The 19,019-nt window shown below is 28.1% G+C and overlaps 2 protein-coding genes and 3 long non-coding RNA genes across 7 annotated transcripts in view; 2 read left to right on the forward strand and 3 right to left on the reverse strand.

The window, feature by feature from the left end:
• The window catches only part of LOC145945711 (uncharacterized), a 100,301-nt gene extending 96,369 nt beyond the window's left edge, over positions 1-3,932 (forward strand). Inside the window, exon 4 of the long non-coding RNA XR_014426898.1 lies at positions 3,797-3,932. This is a non-coding gene — a long non-coding RNA (uncharacterized LOC145945711). The remainder of the gene's footprint in view (positions 1-3,796) is intronic.
• A 2,290-nt stretch (positions 3,933-6,222) lies between these two features.
• Rsfs312 (ribosomal silencing factor RsfS-like protein, 312) lies at positions 6,223-8,210 on the reverse strand. The gene is made up of 3 exons (XM_083054026.1): positions 7,846-8,210; positions 6,890-7,150; positions 6,223-6,492 (listed from the first exon to the last, which is right to left on the reverse strand). The coding sequence occupies exons 1-3, from the start codon at positions 8,171-8,173 to the stop codon at positions 6,311-6,313; spliced, it is 771 nt and encodes a 256-aa protein (XP_082910152.1). The 5' UTR covers positions 8,174-8,210; the 3' UTR covers positions 6,223-6,310.
• A 1,117-nt stretch (positions 8,211-9,327) lies between these two features.
• LOC145945241 (uncharacterized) lies at positions 9,328-10,397 on the reverse strand. The gene is made up of 3 exons (XR_014426805.1): positions 10,241-10,397; positions 9,608-9,706; positions 9,328-9,497 (listed from the first exon to the last, which is right to left on the reverse strand). It is a non-coding gene; the product is annotated as an uncharacterized LOC145945241 (long non-coding RNA).
• Positions 10,398-11,013: 616 nt separating this feature from the next.
• LOC145945390 (uncharacterized) lies at positions 11,014-14,262 on the reverse strand. 2 transcript variants are annotated; one of them, XR_014426847.1, is made up of 7 exons: positions 14,229-14,262; positions 13,567-13,633; positions 13,167-13,247; positions 12,851-12,920; positions 12,512-12,605; positions 11,847-12,341; positions 11,014-11,520 (listed from the first exon to the last, which is right to left on the reverse strand). It is a non-coding gene; the product is annotated as an uncharacterized LOC145945390 (long non-coding RNA). The 2 variants fall into 2 exon arrangements; XR_014426846.1 differs by lacking the exon at positions 14,229-14,262 and having other exon boundaries at positions 13,567-13,905.
• A 1,021-nt stretch (positions 14,263-15,283) lies between these two features.
• Positions 15,284-18,793, forward strand: Cdc6 (Cell division cycle 6). 2 transcript variants are annotated; one of them, XM_083054477.1, is made up of 5 exons: positions 15,284-15,552; positions 15,682-15,966; positions 16,143-17,138; positions 17,729-17,940; positions 18,191-18,793. In XM_083054477.1, exons 2-5 carry the CDS (start codon positions 15,684-15,686, stop codon positions 18,422-18,424), a joined length of 1,725 nt encoding a protein of 574 aa, XP_082910603.1. In that variant the 5' UTR covers positions 15,284-15,552; positions 15,682-15,683; the 3' UTR covers positions 18,425-18,793. The 2 variants fall into 2 exon arrangements, with proteins under 2 accessions (XP_082910603.1, XP_082910604.1); XM_083054478.1 differs by having other exon boundaries at positions 17,741-17,940.
• Positions 18,794-19,019: the final 226 nt, after the last annotated feature.

Genomic DNA, 19,019 nt, shown 5'->3' on the forward strand with positions numbered 1-19,019 from the left:
ACTATTTTATATAATTTTTTAATAAATAAATCCATTAATTATAAACATTTTTATATCTTGACCATGTAATTTCTCTATGACATATTTTATATATATAATTATTTTGACAATAACATTTCGAGTTGTGACGCTTAAAAAATTCTAATGTTAATTATCTTGTAGAATATTATGTTATAATGATTATAATTATAATAATATATTTATATTAAATATAATATATAACATATTATGTCGTTATTTTTTTGTTTTTATTATTAACATAATATTCTCCACAATTTTTATTAGCCGCGTATTATAAGCACATATACTTTTAATAACAGTATACATACAAATATGAATCAATATATTGTTTAAAATAATGTTCTTATTTAAAGGTATTCTTTTGCTGTATGTAACGTGTGTTAGAGCATTCGAAAATGATAGTAGCAATGACGTGATTTAGTAAAAGAATTTTTATCTATAAATGAAATAAATCTGACATTATTGTAAGTAATGTATAAGTATAATAACAACATTTTATATATCGCTGAAAAGTGTGTGTGTGTGTGTGTTTGTGCAAAAATATCGTTAAAAATTTACCTCATTGTACGTGCGTAAAACTTATTAACTTAATCTGTGATTTCATGAAATAAAAATTAACATATACAATAGAGAACTAATAATTTTATGGATTATAAATTTAAAAAAGTTATTATTTAAATAGTTTAAAGAAATTATTATTTAAATAAAATTTAAATATAAAAAGAAATAATTTATATATATATATATATAGAAGTTTATATCGAACTTTAAGTCTTAAAACTTTTATCGTATTTTATTGTTTCGATCGTATAGACATGAGAATTTTATAGTGTATTTATAATAATATTTATAGTGTAGGAAACTTTTATGGAATATAAGTTTTTAATATGTGTGTATGTCTGTGTGTGTGTATTATCTATTAAATTTAAATATGTATATTATCGATAAAGATTTGCGTTTTATTCCAAATATTTTTAAACCTATAGATTTAAATTTCAAACACAATGTCTGTTAACTACTGAGACTTTATATAGACATTTAATTAACGATACAAGTTTGAGACAGATCAATATTTGTTTACTGCAAAATCTTAGAACTAATACTTATTATAGCAATTCAGAAGAGTCTTAGCGTATTTTGCTGTCCGTCTGTTTATGTTTGTTTCGAGCAATTTCGAAAAGGCTTGAACGAGCTAAAAATTTCATCGTGATGCCTTATTTCGAATTCTATCAACCAATTATGATCCACCTAATTATGTGTAATCTAGGATAATAAACGTTTTCTATTCTTCCTCTGAATCAACTAATAAAAAAATATTGACAGTTGTACCAATATTTGTTCACTGATAAATATAGAACTATTTAGCAATCCAGAACCGTTTCTGCCCAACAAGTTTTAAAAGTCTCGAACTCGGAAATTTCTTCGCTGTGTCTCATTTCGAATTCTATCAACCAGAGAACATCCACTTCATCATTTCCAGTCAAAGCGAATTGGCATTCCAAGTTGTTATCATTGACATACTGATAAGCAAGTGTTAATAATTTTTTCAAGGCGCAAAATTGGCAGGTACAATCAATCCATGTTTCATTTACCCACTTTTTCAAATCATTCAATAGCGATTCCTCTTGCATGTATGTAAGCGTACTACAAACTTGAAAGTAACATTCTATTAATCTGTCATATGCGTAATTTTGCCCTCGAGCCCTGGCTTTCTGTACTTTTTTGTGAAGCGTAGATTTTCTTATTCCATATTTGATTGCAGTTGCGGAGTATGAGGAATGTTCTTCAATAATTTCTTTTATTGCTGGATCGAATTTTGATTTCGTAGCATAAAATTCTATTTTACATTTTATAATCTCTATTTTGTGACGTAAAGTAGAAGGATCGAGTTCATAATTTCTTACTGCTTCATATATATCTAAATTATTTTCTAAAACTTCTTTTGCAGCTTTTTCGAGATTACTACTTAATGCGAGGTGTCTCTCAATTCTTTCTCTCATTGTTTGATTCATTCCTCTAATTTTCGTTATTTCTATCATTAACCTGCACAAAGGAAAAAAAAACAAAAAAATATGAATATGTGTTGCACTATATTGTATACTTAAAAGTTGCATTATTGCGAGAATGAAAAATTATTTTCGCGATTTTTATCTTACTGTGTTTTAATCTCTTGTGTTCGGTTATACGTATTTATAAAATTTCAATAATACATAGTTTGAATATTTTCTCTTAACTAATAAATAGATTAGGCAGTATTTTGTATTATTTGAATGCCTTTGTAAGACTCTCTTTATCAAATGAAAGAGAGAGAATTAAAATAATAGTGTACTTACAAAATTAATTACAATAAAACGCAGATATGTTTAAATAAACTTTTCCTCGCAACGAAGAATTCGATATAACGGATGTCTTATTTTGGTATACAATTGATGACTGAAAGCACAATGTCAGATATTGACTAAATTCGAGATTCCCAGTATTACGAAAGATAAATAAGTTTAATTCAAACAATAAATGTTGCGATATAAAAATATTTTTTTCTATTATTTAAAAAAGGTATCCCTTCTCTCGCATATTTGGTATTGAATTGGCGCTCAGTCTCTACAATAATGATGCGCTAATCTTTCGATCAAATAATTTATTTAAATGATTTATTTAAAAATACAAAAGATATATAAAAATACAAGATTTTAAAAATTTTGTGACTTTTTTGACATTTTAAAAATACAAATATATCGTTGACATTCACGCATAAAATTGTTACACGTAATACTATAAATATCTAATCATCAAATTAACTTATATTCGTGTTGGAAATTGATACATATATATAGTCACGTAACGTTAATAAAAAGTTTTTGAGCAAATACGAGGGTCGTTTTTAATGTTCGTACCTTGAAAGGAAAGGCTTAAAAAGAAAAGAATATGTAACTTTACAGGATTTATAAATAGAAAAAGACTAATAAATATGTACAATTTCAACTACTTTATTCTTTATAACCTTCATCCTTTTATAAGCAAAGATACGAATTTTATGGACGACCTATATAAAGCATTCAAATAATGCAAAATACTGTCTAATATAAATTGTATAATTTATTTATTATTTACGAGAAAATATTCAATCTATTATTAAATTTTTATAAGTGTATACATATATAATCGAACACAAAAGAGATTAAAACACAGCAAGATGAAAATCGCGAAAATAATTCTGCAATCTTGCGATAATGCAACTTTTAATGTATATACATACAATATATATTATTCATTATATATTATAATATTCTGTTTTTTTTTTTTTTTTTGGTTTTCTTCGTAGATTAATAATAACGGAAATAACAGAAATTAGAAGAATGAATCAAATGAGAGAAAAATTAGGAGACACCTCGTATAAAGTGATAGGCTGAAATTAGTGGCAAAAGAAGGATTGAAAAATAATTTAGATATTAAAGAAGCAATAAAAATTTATGAACTCGATTCTTATACTTTATATCAGAAAATTGAGATTAAGAAACTTAAAAAACAGTTTTATGAAAACAAATCAAAATTCGATCCAGCAATAAAAGAAATTGTTGAAAGTAGATCCACACAATCCGCAGCTGCAATCAAATATGGAATTCTACAACCTTCACTTTCTAGAGAAATAAAGAAACTTAAAGCTCAAGGGCCAAAGAAGTACACATATGACAGAACAATAAGTTATAACTCTCAAAATAAGAGTATTAAGTTTACATTCTTACAAGAGGAATCACTTTTGAATGATTTGAAAAAGTGGAAACGTGAAACATGGGCTGATTGTACCTGCCAACTTTGCGCCTTGGAAAAACTATCGACATTTGTTTATGAATTTGCTGAAAAAAGAAAAATAGACTGCTCATCATTCTGGAATAAACATAATCAGACGGATAATGACTGGTTGATAGAATTCGAAATGAGGCACAGTGAAGAAATTTCTCGCTCGTTCAACTCTTATGAAAGCTGCTGGAAGGAGACAGTTCTGGATTGCTATAAGTGTATATCGCACAACAAAAGAATACTTTTTTAAATAACAACATTTATTGTCAATTCGAATGATATATTTGTATTTAAAAATTATTGTAACTTTGACATTTTATAAATCTAAGAATTTTTATTTTTAAAAGATCTAGAAAATATATATTATATAATATCGCGAAAGTTTGGAACACCACACACACACACACACACACACACACACACACACACACACACACACACACACACACACACATATATATGTTTTAAAAATAATGTTAATTTTTCTGTGATTTTGACTAATACTTTTATTCTTCAATAACATCAATCGAAAGAAATGGCTGTTTGATGTACATGTATTATATTATTTTTTATTTATAAAATTTTTTATAAAATGCGATATGCTTAATTTAATTACGTAACAATCAAACATTTGACAACAATAAATAAACTGCAACGTTAACATTACGTTTACAAAGCTTTCAATAGTTAACTGCATAGATAACTGAAACATATTTAAAAAAAATATGTGCTTTCTTTCAATTGATTTTTTTTATATACAGTTTCATATACAGTTTGTATGAGAAGACATAATAAGCTCGTTTAAGGAAACTAAGTTCCATGAAATGATTAATTATAATTAACTTTGTAACATATTATGCATTAAATTTTTTTTTTTAATGATATTAATATTTATGACATAATTTATCTTAAATAAAGAATGAAACATCTATTATTAATATTATATAAATTGAGGCCATGGATGAAAAAAGAGCACATGATTTCAAAGTTTTCATTAAAATATATTACTTAATGAAAAATAATGCGATTAAAACCAATTTTTTTAAAAGGTGTAATAACATATTCTTCAAACGTTCGGAAAACAGAGCTCATGATTTGAAGATACTTGTTTTTTTTTTTTTTTTTTATAAATTTCAAAAAATTGATTTATGTGCCCTTTTTCCATAAATAGGATAAAATCGTAAAAAGTGGTCTCTTTTTTAATTAAATATAATTAAGTTTTTTAAATATAATTTTATTTAATTAAATATAATTATAATTATTTAGTTTACAACTTTTTATATATTGTTTAAATAAATATTAAAATAATTATATAACATTATTATATATTATATAATATATAATATATATACAATATATATATACTATACATAATATATGTATGTAATATACATGTATATATATTGTATATTGTATATTATATGTAATTATTATTATATTATTTATTATATAATATTGTTATATTAGAGTAATAATATGTCCTTTGTATATTATATACATAAAACATACCTGATTTTACTTTAGACGATTTACGGAAAAGGGGTATATAAACCTCTACGTGCTCTTTTTCCATCTATAGCCTCAATTGTTTATGATTTCCTGCATTTTATATAAATCTTTTTTTATAATTGTAAGTACGTGTAGTAAAAAAAATTATGTATTATATATTATAATATAAATATTATAATATAAAGAAAGTATATATATATTATAATATAAAGAATGGCAGATTTTAATTATGCATTGCAATTCTTTAAATATACAAACTATTATTTTATACTTTCTCATCTTTACTATGTAAGAATCAAAATATTTATTCTTCAAATTTGCATGTTAACTATGTAGTTGAATGCAAACAATTATGAATAAAACTTGACAAAATTTAATTTATATTTTTTGATTTCGTATCTCAATTGATTGAATATTTCTGGAATCTCCGAATTTATACCGCATATTCACAGAATATCATTTATTATTCACAGAAATTTCATTTTTGTCATATATGTAATAACTATAACTATAAAATCGATATATGCAGAATCGAGATGTAACATATAATAAATGAATTAATGCATACATATATATATTGTGTCGATTTTTCTGAACCACTAACACTTACAGGAAATAAAATTTTTGAATTGCACGATATACATATGACAAATATTTTACAAATATTAAATATTGAACTTTACAAACTTTGTAAAGTCATTATAAGTCTTAATTATTTTAATTACCTTAGTTTTTCACAATTAAAGTCAAGCTACTATTTCTTATTTATATTTTGTGATGCACTTTTCTAGATTATTATAGAAATTTTTATAGATTATCATAGAAAATTATTTTTTTTAATATGATATATGGTTCTACAATATAATACAAGTTCTACGATTATATAGATGGATATGATTAAAACCTTGCTTATTAATTTTATCACTTTATTAATTTTATTTACCTTACATAAATTAAGACTACATTAAACACGGATGAATCATCAAACATTGTCGGCAGGTTGAAAATCAGCCAAGAAGGCATTATATTTATCCATAATATTTAGTTCGTTACTCTTATGAAACTCGTTACTCTTATCGTCGTATTGCGTACCAACTGTCCACAAAGTCTCCAAATCATAATCCTCTCTCGCAGAGTGAGAAAAGATATGCAGAACGATGTTTCCTACAACATATGATATATAAATTAATTTGAATAATTAACAATTCAAAAGATTAACTAATTTAAAAGCTTTTTTAAGCTTATGTTTATTAATAGATTCATTTTCAACTCCACATTATCAATTTCTTCAATTTGCATGTTTATCGATTATTGAATTTATTTTTATCTCTTAATGCACAATTAAAAAAGTTCTCTTTTCGAAATTGTTTTTCATATAATTATATAAATTATATAAATATATAACTTATGGATGTATAAATTCATTATTTTAAGAGGTATTTTTTTAAATTAGTATAAATCCAGAAAATTGGATTTATACTAATTAGATTAAGCAGAAAATTTCAAAAAGACAAATACATGCCAATATATTTTTTCTCAATTTAGTGAAAAATGTATCTACCTAAATCTAGTGCCATCCAATCTTTCGAATCCTCCCCTTCGATTTTGGGTATCAAATCAGTCGGATATCTCTTCAACTTATAAACTTTGCGCACAAAGGTGGCGAGGGCACTCATGTGCTTTGTCGATTTCCCAGTCACTACAACAATATAATCCACATAAGCATATTCCTTAGGCACCGAAGCAACAAATATATTCTTTGCCTTGTCCCTCTCCAGCAATGCAACAAGTTCCTCGATATCATATACACCAGTAACACCATCTAAAAGACATAAATCTTATCATTACTATGTTCGTTATCTTATTTCATTATATTATCATTATTCTCACATAATTGGCATTATTATTATATTTATTTCAGTCTTCTTGCAATAAATATACTATATCTTATCATTATATATTATACTTAATTAAAATATTGTTATACCAGGTGTCCCATTTTAAAGGACCCACTCAAATATCTCAGAAACACTGCGTTAAATAAAAAAATGTTTCCTACAAAAGTTGTAGGGTTTCGAGGGGGACATAACATAGTAATATTCATATGACCTTGGGCGGCGTCTCCAAGGTCAAGTGAAGGTGAGAATAAATTTTTTAAATGGAAACCCATATTTTTTATTATAACATCTTTTTCTACTAATTAATTTGAACAACTTTTATCTGAAGCATTTTTTTGTTTTCTTCAAAATTCATTCTCACCTTCACTAACCTTGGAGACGCCGCCCAAGGTCAAATAAATATTACTATGTTATGTCCCCCTCGAAACTCTACAACTTTTGTAGGAAACATTTTTCGATTTAACGCAGTGTTTCTGACAATGAAATATTTGAGTGGGTCCTTTAAAATGGGACACCTGGTATGTTTTTAATGTTTTATAATAATTATTTTTAAAAATCATGTTATACTTATATTTTATTTACACGCAATAACACTTGACTTTTCTGGATTTGTACTCACGGGTCAAATTTATTTCGGCGTAAGGATCATGAACCTTCTGTTGAGCGCTTATGTCCTCGAGGCTAATCTTCTCCAGCTCCTCGCTCACGTCGAGAATAACATCCGCATCTTCATCGTGGAAGGTCTTGTATTTCGAACCGATAGCGCTCGCGAGGTTATTAACGTCTGCACTTTTAGACGCATCCTCGTCACCGGGTTTCCTGCCCGGCTTACTCGAGAATCGTCTTGTCTCTCTCAATTGCGAGTACGTCTGTACTCGAGTACGATTACCGCCGAGAGATTCGCGCGATATTCGTCCAAGTAACTTCCTCAGAATACACGTGCGCATTTTATGCGAATCTCGTTAAATCCTAACCTCAACTAGAAAGTAAGGTTAGGTCGACAGAAATAAATAAATTTTGGAAAATATAAAATAAAATGCAATTATATCATAAAAAAATTGAGGAATTGATCATTTCTTTATCATAAAAGAAAAGAAAATTGCGATATAAATACTTGGCTGTCGCAAAATAAATTGTGCGCAAGTTTCTTTCATTTAACAATTTATATATATTTATAAATAATATTTATATTTATAGAAATATTTATATTTATATAAATAATATAATTATAATATAAATATATTATAATTAAAATATTTAATTTTCATTACTGCTTATTAAATATTATTTAATTATAAATATAATTAAAAATAAAAAGAATTTACACATAAAATTGTTATTAAAATAATCATATCTATAATTCTTAATTTTTTGGTATATCCTTTCAATATCATATTTATAAGAAAAAAATAAGATTGTAAAATACTTTCCAAATAGACTACTTTGTTCTTCGCTCTATCTTTGTGTGTACATTTTAACTATACAGGGTGTTAAAAAAAAGGGTAAAATATTTTAAGGGGATTTAGTATGCCTCAAAATAAGTTAGTCTTAATAAACATGGGTCCGCAAGTAAGTCATTTTTGAGATATTGCGAAGATGCAGGATCTGCATAGACATGAAAGGAGGTCATTTTGAGCATCTTCTTTAAAATAAGATAAAATACTTATTTTTCTGCATAATATTATAATAAATTATAATAAAAATAAAAATTTTAAACAAAAAATAAAAATTATAAAAAAATATTTTAAAAAATTAAATTAAAAATATCTCAAAAACGGTTTATTTATGGACCCATGTTTATTAAGATTTTTCGACTTGTTTTTAGGCATACTAAATCCTCTTAAAATATTTTACCCTTTTTTTTAACACCCTGTATAAGCTGTATAAAGTTCTTTCAAAATTTTCATGTATACATTAATCTATTTATAAATGAGAAGATTCGTTCGCATATCACTTTCAATGCATTGACAGAAAAATTTAGAAATACACAAATCTGAATTATACTTGTATTCTATGTAATTTACACTAACTCGTTTTAAGATTAAAGAAATTTATAATTATAAAAAAGGAGTGAGGAGGAAATCTAAAATATAGAACAATGTTTCATCATGATTAGTTGCTGCATTTTACCAAAGAACATTTACATGTACAAAATGGTTCTCTCTGCGAAAAACACGTCCGTTGAAGTATATCTCCTTTGAAATTTTCGTTTCAGCCGAAGACGCAACTGGAAATTTTGATGGAAATACTGCAGGTCTGTTCTTCCCATGGCTGAAATAATTCATTTGCGAATAAGAATGGAGAAAAATTAATCAATAGATTAATTTACACAAATAGATCATTCTCGTTTCTTCATAACGTGGAATAAAGTTTACACTTACAGAGACCATGCGTGTAGGTATAAATGCAGTTGTTTATTTAGACCTCGCACGCATCTTCCTCCTCTTACGCTTTAGCCTGCGCATCCTCTTCTTACGCCACTATAAGATTAAACATTTATTTATTTAATTATTCATTTATTTTTATAAAAAAATTTAGGGAGGATATTTAAAGGGTATTTAATGTGCCGTTATAATCAAAAAGGTTTCTTTTTATACTCTCAAATTCTTTTGTCTTTACTTAGGTAAAAAATAATTACATAATAAATTTAATAATTAAATGCAATAATTAAATTTAATGCGTTATCGTGTAATTTCTGTTCCCAATTGTTATTAAATATTAATATATTTTTCTTGCAAAATTAAACACGCGTTAGTTGAGGTTAGGATGATTTCATGAGACACGAAATTATACAGAAATTCGATCGAAATCACAATAAATTGCAAGTTTGATTCCATTAAAAGCTTTATCGATACGAGGAGAAAACTTTTTCCGCATTTATTAGCGTCGTGTCGATATATACAAAGATAAAAAATGCGTAAGCCAAGTTCGACACTCGTGTATCTCTCGGGACGAAATAATTGTATATATGCGAAAAATGTAATAATGATCGACGATAACGAAAATCGGCTTACCTTAGCTCTCATCTCTCCAATTAAAGGCTTTTAGATCGCTTTAGAATCGCTCGATTACTTCGGATTTTGTTTCACAAGCACATCCGACGATCTCTTCCAAGAAAGTGTGGCTTTGAAAGAGTTTGAAGGTTTCACCACAAATTACATGTTACTAGATGGCCGACCTTACCGAGAGTAGCATATGGCCGGAAGCCGGAAGTACGTAAAATAGCGCACAAATTTAAAAAAAAGTTCATGGCAGAACAATGGAAAATCGATGATTCCAGAATAAAAAAATTCGATTGTAAAAAATACTAGTAATTAATAGAGTTGTTTTTTATCTATGTTATGTAATATTTCCTCTATATTAAAATAATTGAAATAAAATATTAAGAATAAATAAAAGTAATATTAAATATAAAATATATCATATATTAAATATTATCAATATTCAATATTAAATATTTAATATTATTTAATAATTAAATATTAAGTATTAATATTAATAATATTAATTATATAATATTAAATATTATTATTTAATATATTACATTATTTAATATTTTATTTTCTGTTATTATTTTATATTTTAAAATATTAAATATTAAATATTAAATATTAATAAAAAATAATATTAAATAATAATATTAAATTTTATGTATATATAATAAATATATATTTAATATTATAAATTCACATATAATGTACCACATTATATATGTATACTGAATTAAATAATATCTTACATAAAGTATCGTCTTTTTCTACGTACTTTCTTAAAAAGGGATCTTCGTATTCTTTTATGAGATATGTATAAAATTCAATTATATTATAAGCTTTATATTAAATGCAAAGCTTATATGGGAATGATATCTTATATTAGATCTACGCCAATAATCTTTCCTCACGAGCTAATTGCAAGAATAATCGCGTCTAATATTTTCATATCACGTTGATTCGCATATCGCAAGGATATATGCACGCAAATTAATAGAGATAAAATATATATACAACTGATAAAAATGCAATTTCTGTAGTTTTAATAGATGAATTGGTAAACTTTACGATAATGTTTCTCATATCATTTCTCACAGATATGCGTGTCATATTATTATATTGATGCTTTTTCCAGTGAATCTCTTAAATATAATCTAATTAGATAATTTATTTGAGGTAACGGATCTACAATTTACATTCTACAATCTACAATCTACATCTGCTATAATCTAATTTCTACAAAACCGTTACCTAAAAATAATTAATAGTTCACTCACCAATTGATGTGCAACAGCGGAGTTGATCTGTAACATAAAATTAGAATTCAAATTATAGCAGAGTGTAAAATAATTAATATTTTTAAAAATTATCGTTGTATTTATTGAAATTTTATATTCAACGCATACATACAATACTCAACAAAATATATAATTGATTAACTTTAAAAATTTTAAAGATTGTTTTTTTTTTAAATATAATAAAAACTTTTATACAAATAATTTTTATATAAACTTTTATATATATATAAAGTATTTTTTTTAATTTTATTCTCTTATATAAATATTCAAATATAGGAATAAAATTAATGCAATTTGTAACAAAAAAGTATTAAATAAATAAAAATATTTACCGCAAAGTTGCTCCGCTGGCGCCCGATGCCTCCTAGGTCTGTTCCTCATCCTCTCAGGTCTCCTGGTCAGGATTGTCATCGAAATCTTTGATTTACACGCCCGCACTAAAACGCCCGATACTTTAAACTTCAAACGACACTCCCGCAATTAAGCGCGCGAAACTTATTTATACGACACTCCCGGCACTAAGAACGCGATATTTTGCATTTAGAATGTCTTAGGCTTGTGTCTAAATCAATTTGTTTAATATTAATAAAATAAAAGAAGCATAATTTTGTGTCGGTCATTATTATGTCGTATCAGATATGTGTTTAATTATTCTCTTCTTGAGGTAACAGAACTATAATACATATAATATCTACAATCTACAGTCTACAATAATCTACATAATCTATATAGATCTACATTTTTACATCTCTAATCTCTACAAAACTGTTACCTCGTAAAAATAATAATTTGTCACTCACTAATCGTTGACTGCAAGCTATGTTGACCTGTAACATATAATAAATAGAATAAAAATTGTAGTAATATTCAAGAAATTAATTTTTCAAATAATTATTATATTAGATTTTATTTTTTATGCGTACAATAATAAAAAAATAATTAAATAATTTTATAAATTTTAATTTAATACAACTAATAAATAAATAATAATACTCACTTTAGAGTTCCTTGACCGGCGCCCGATGTCTTTCCCAGACCTCCTCCTCCTCTCTCAATTTTTCGGTGTATAATTGTTGATCTGATATGTTGATCTGTAACAAATAAATAAAAATTGTAATAGTGCTCAAAATAATTAATTTTTCAAACAATTATTATTGTATTAGATTTTATTTTATTATTTAGATATGTTATAGATTTTATTTAAATTTTAATTTAATGAAACTAATAAATAAATAATCAATAATAATAATATAATAAATAATATATAATATAATAAATAATAATAATAATATAATATAATATAATATAATATAAATAATATAAAAAATAAACTCACTATTGTTTTCCGACGTCCGATGTCTTTCTTAAACCTCCTTTTGTCTCCATTTGTCATTGATTATGTTGATCTATAACATATAAATAGAATAAAAATTCTATAATAGCGCTCAAGATAATTAATTTTTCAATTAATATATAATTATTATTATATTATTATGTATTATTAAATTTTATTAGATTTTATTTTCTATGTGTACAATAATAAGAAAATACTTAAATAATTTATTAATAGCTTATAAAGTTTAATTTAAATAGCTTATAATTAATAACTTATAAAGTTTAATTTAATTAATAAATAAATAATAAATACTCACTTTAGAGTTTTTGTAACACACCCGATGCCTTTTCCAGACTTCCTTCGACCTTTTCAATTTGTCGATGTCGTCAACATTGATCTGTAACATACAAATTAAATCTAAATTATATAGCAGTTAATATATTTCAGAAAATTATTGTTATATACGCTTTGAATATAAAATTCAATGTGTACAATAATAAAATTGATATATAATTAAGTAATTTTATTTTGGAAAATTTATTTTATTTTTAATTGAAATAAATCTTTAGGTTTTTATGTAAGATTTTTATGTAAAAATATTTTCTTCATCAATATCTCTTTTGTTTAAATCATTTAAATAAATGCACGTATTAAAATTTTCCTTTTATTGAATTTTGCTACAAATAATAATAATAAACAAATAATAAATTATTTACCTCATCTTGATGCCGCCCCATATCTTCTCCTCCTCTCTTATTTCACTGTTGCTACTTCTTCGTGCTACTTCTTAGCAAAAACAATTCATTATTACAATTAAGCGCGCACTCGTAAAAACAATTAATTACGCTCGCCTGTACTAATCACCCTCAAATACAATTAATAAGCGCCCGATACTTTTAGCCCGACATTTCCGACTTTAATACTTGACGACGCGCGCTCGATAATAGCGGGAAAGAAACGCGGGAAAGCGCTCGATGCTCGCGGTCTCTAGTATATTCTAGGGACTCTAGCGGTCTCTTCCGATGTCCCTAGACACTAACCTCGCATGCGCACTACTAGCAGAAATTAATATCATCGATGCGATCGCACAAACATCGTATTTATACGCTGCGCGGTCGAAAATGATTAAAATACGAGATTTCAATATATGACATGATAATTATTGTAAATATATATCGCGAGACATAATGATTTTTCATATTGCTTTGATATATTTATACTCAATCAAGTAGAGATGATAATTCTTCATTACATATTCGATTGTCGCCGCGAATGACGATTAACAATGAGACTGCGCATAAACAATGATATCCTGGACGCTGTAATTTATAGCTACGCAGTCGCAAATTAACGAAATATAATAATCGTGACCTATTACCTCTCATTTTCACCTAAATACGTCGCGATTCAGCTTGATGCGTCTCGTCGCTCGTCGCCCGCTCGAGATGTTTCGTTATGACGTTAGCCACGGTTCTCCATCGATACTTTCGCATCGAGATATCTCGCTACTTCGTATCGCGCGATATATATCGCAAACAAAATTATGTCACCCCGATACTTAGGCCGGTATTCATAGTCCGTTCTTATATTTAAGAGCGTCTTAAGACCTCGTTTAACCAATCAAATGCTCGCATAGCATCTCTTGATTGGTTGAACGAGATCTTAAGACGATCTTAAATATAAGAACGGACTATGAATACCGGCCTTACTTAATTTTTTAATCGTATATTTAATACATTTAATTATATTTTATACATTTAATTGCATTTTGTACATTTAATTACATTTAATTACTTTTAAAATAAATAGAGTAATTGAAATTTATATATGAACGGGACCAATCAAAAGTATTCTGAAAATATTATATATTATATTATATATTATATATTATATATATTATATATTATATTATATTATATATTATATTATATTATATATTATATTATATTATATATTATATTATATTATATATTATATATTATAATATATAATTATTATATATTATATATATTATATATTAAATATATGTATATATATATATATATTAATTAATATCAAATATTTAAATTATTAAATATTATATATACTAATTTTATATTATTTTTAATATTTAATATTAAAATATCGATTATTATATCGCTGCATTTGAGTGCTTGGAAGCTTTTAATCGACCAATCAGGATAAAGAGATCTAGTTCTTTGACCAATCGGGATGAAGAGATCTAGTTCTTTGACCAATCAGGATGAAAAGATCTAGTTCTTTAACCACAATCAGGATGAAGAGATCTAGTTCTTTGTCCCTATCGACGAATCCTCCAGTCGAAGTCCGAATCTCGTCAATATTTTATCAATGCCTTAACGTTCCGTCATTCGGAACGTCAAATCCGGATCCGCGTTCCGGCGCGATTCCACATTCCATAATTTTCCCGCGTTCAAAGCCTATCCCGCCAAAAGTGCAACACAGCTGAACGAACGCACGAATGCACTTGTTGCATGGAATAATAAATGACGTGTCCGGTTGACAAATTTCGGCTCGATCCGTGCGTGCTTGGCTGGTGACGCGGATCTTCGAATAACAAAATTACGAGGTGAACATAGGGACGATTCGTAATTCGTAGAAGAGAATCGCTCGGTGGCTCCGAAGATCTTGAAGATCGTACGTACGTTTCGACGAAGAGGGAGGGACAATTTCGCGAAGACGAGGTACGACACGTCGAAGTTTCTTGATATCGTCGACTCTTCGTGTCCCTTTTAGCTTCTGCGAGAACTTTTATCTCAGCTCAAGCTTACCTTCGTTTCGGTACACCTGTTTATCCTCGTATTTTCTTCCAGCGATGTCGGGCGCCCAGACCACCATTTCTTTTCCCATACGGAAGAAGTGCAACTTTTACGGTCGCAAGGACGTCGCGAAGGAGGACTTCGCGAACGCGACCGCGAGATACACCCCGTCCAAGTACACCCCGACCGTGAAGAAGGTCGTCACTTTGACCAGCAGCGAGTCCGAGTCCGATTCTGACTCGGATATCGAGAACACGAAGGAAGATCGCAGGAGGATCGATGACAGGCGAACTGACAATTCGCCGAGGTCGAGACGTCGCAAGTGTAGCGATTTGAATGGTAAAATATATTACTTCGTTGCGAGATATTAACTATACGACTCTCTTGCAATTTACGATAATTATGTACGACGTTATGTTTTGCTCCGTACATTGTAATTTGACTCTTTGAGGGATTCTTTGCACTGATTTATACGTTTTGTTTGTCGTGAAGTGACAACTTGTACTTTATTTCAGAACAACACACTACTTCGCCACCTAAACAGAGGAGGAACGAATCGCAGGGAAGGAACAAGTCTCCCTTGACTCCTTCCACTCTTCTGGGTAAATTGGAGCTGTCAGTTACCAAAGAAGGCAGATTAGGTCCTAAGCAATTATTTAAATCTCACCTTTCCAAAGAAGAAGAAGAAGAGGAGGAGAAGAAAGACGAATTAAATTCTAGTTCATTTGGATCCAACAAATATCAGAATGCACGTAAAGCGTTGCACAGTTCTGCTACGGAAGAGCTGCCTGGAAGGGAGGAGCAGTTAACCAAGCTGCAGGAATTTTTTCAAAGACACCTGGAGCGAAGAACGTCGACCTCCCTGTACGTTTCTGGTCCTCCAGGTACCGGGAAAACCGCCAGCCTGTTCAAGATGATGCGACAGTCAGACTTGAGATCCAAACTCAAGATAGTCTACATCAATTGCACCAGCATGAAGTCTGCGGCTGCTATCTATGCGAAAATAATCCAGGAACTGGCCATAACCAGCGTCACCAAGTCGGGGAGAAACGGCAAGGCCGTCATAGAGAAATATTTGACATCCAGCAACAAGCCGCTGCTCCTGGTGCTGGACGAGATAGATCAGTTGGAGAGCAAGAAACAGTCCGTACTGTATTCCATCTTCGAATGGCCGTCCCTGCCGAATTCCAAGCTGATCCTCGTCGGAATCGCCAACGCTCTGGATCTGACAGACAGAATATTACCCAGATTACAGGCCAGATGCGAACTGAAGCCAACGTTGATGCACTTTGCGCCCTATACTAAGCAGCAGATATTCGACATAATATCCGCGAGGCTGAATCGAGCGAACGCGAACGGCATTTTCACACCGTCCGCGATACAGTTGCTCGCGGGCAAAGTAGCCGCGATCTCCGGGGATATCAGAAGAGCCCTGGACATCAGCAGAAGAGTGGTGGAATTGGCAGAGTCCCATCAGGTTGCACAGGTGCTGCGTCCAACGAACGACAATGGTAACTAATTTTTTTTTTTTTAATACAATAAAACAATGCAAAGATGAATAAGTAATAAATGTAGAAAAATTGATACTTTATACAGGGTGTCCCACATTTTAATAAATATTAAAAAATATTAAATATATAAAAAATATCACGTTTAAAAAAAAATATTGAACAAAAGTTGTTTAATTTTTAGGAGGATTTTTAATTTTGAAATTAAATAATTAATAATCTTGAATTTTACTGAGATCATTTGAAGATCAATCTAGTTTTTTTTAAATAAAACCACTCTAGTTTTTTTATATAAATAATTTTATATAGAATATATAAATATTTTATTTATATATGTATTTTATATATATATTATATATATTTATAAAAATATAAAAGTTTTTTTATATAAATAGTTATTCCTCAATATTTGGCATAAAAAGTTATAAAGATAGGATGGCTAAAAAGTTAATAATTGACGAGATACATAATATACCTGTACATTAATGAAAAATGCAACAGTGTGCAAGTAAAAAAATAGAGTCGATAATTTTTTCAATACACATAATTAAAAGAATAATTTAATATATACTAATTTTCTTCTTTTTTTTTAGATACAAACATAGAATCCTTAAAGCAAGAGACAGAAGTAACAGAAAAGCCAGTTGATTTAAAAGAAGTAGTCACGATTCTAAATGGAGTTTACGGTGGTACACAGAATATCGATCATGAACAAGATACCTTTCCCCTTCAGCAGAAATTGTTACTCTGTTCTCTATTACTTATCCTAAATAAAGGAAGAAACAAGGATGTTACCGTTGGAAAGGTAAGTTTGTTAAAATTTACATTAGATTTGTATAAATATATGATTATCAGTATTATTTTAATTATATTATGAGTATTATTTTAATTATATTAGTAAATATATTTGATTGTGTGACTCATTTACTTACTAAATTTATAATATAAAATTATATTAAAAATATATAATTATATATATATAAATAATAATACAATAAATACAATGTTTATTATCACTGAAAGTTCTTCTAAATGCAGCATTTTACTTGTTTCAGTTGCACGAGGTTTACAAAAAGGTTTGCAAGAAGCGCAATATATTCGCCGTCGACGGTTCCGAATTTGTGAATCTGTGCTCGTTAATAGAGACCAGAGGTATCCTGAGAGTCGTCGGCAGAAAAGAGGCACGTTTATGCAAAGTAAACTTGCAATGGGATCAGGAGGAGTTGGATGCTGCCTTGCAGGACAAACAGATGATGGCGGATATAATTAATGACACAAGTTGTTTGTAGAATAATTAGAGAAATTTAATGTTTGTTACCTCTCTAATTTATTTTTAGCTCCTTTTATATTTTATATACATAGTGTGAAAGCGATCATCCCAATTGTTGCATCACAATCACGTGTTACATCACCATTGCGTGCCTTTTTTCTATGTATTATTATTTCTTTAATAGTCAAATCATTGTTAAAATCTAGTTTGTTAACTGTAAACGCTTCTATCATGTTTTCATTCGTTCAACGAGATATGACGAGTTTACTGAAGGACTGATTCTACTTTATATGTGTGAGAGACTGCATAAAATTCTATATTTTGTATCGAAAATTAAAATTTGTGCGAAATAAGATACGCGATATTCTTGCGAGAAAATATAATTAAAATGTACAAATATTTATGTCGAATAGAATGTAGAGTGAAATTTTTAGTCACCTGCGTACTTTTTTTTATTCATGTCTTCTGTACAAAGTTGTGTAGACTTGTATATTTCAAAAGTTTACGTATTATTTCATTTTCTCTCAAAGTCTAATTGAATTTTTTAAGTATAATTAGCGAAATTAGGACGAGAAGTTACATGTTAAGGAAATTTTGTATACTTTTGCAATAAT

Source organism: Prenolepis imparis, unplaced genomic scaffold (assembly GCF_030444845.1).
Source record: "Prenolepis imparis isolate NDT839.2.m4 unplaced genomic scaffold, iyPreImpa1.0 SCAF_14, whole genome shotgun sequence".
Classification (NCBI taxonomy): Eukaryota; Metazoa; Arthropoda; class Insecta; order Hymenoptera; family Formicidae; genus Prenolepis; species Prenolepis imparis.

Coding starts and splice junctions, on each gene's coding strand:
- Rsfs312 (XM_083054026.1), bottom strand. CDS start 8,173: ATGCGCACGTGTATTCTGAGGAAGTTACTTGGACGAATATCGCGCGAA. Junction 7,151..7,845: donor CGCCGAAATAAATTTGACCC/GTGAGTACAAAT, acceptor TATGTCTTTTAG/ATGGTGTTACTGGTGTATAT. Junction 6,493..6,889: donor TTGGATGGCACTAGATTTAG/GTAGATACATTT, acceptor CATATGTTGTAG/GAAACATCGTTCTGCATATC.
- Cdc6 (XM_083054477.1), top strand. CDS start 15,684: ATGTCGGGCGCCCAGACCACCATTTCTTTTCCCATACGGAAGAAGTGC. Junction 15,967..16,142: donor CAAGTGTAGCGATTTGAATG/GTAAAATATATT, acceptor ACTTTATTTCAG/AACAACACACTACTTCGCCA. Junction 17,941..18,190: donor AGGATGTTACCGTTGGAAAG/GTAAGTTTGTTA, acceptor TACTTGTTTCAG/TTGCACGAGGTTTACAAAAA.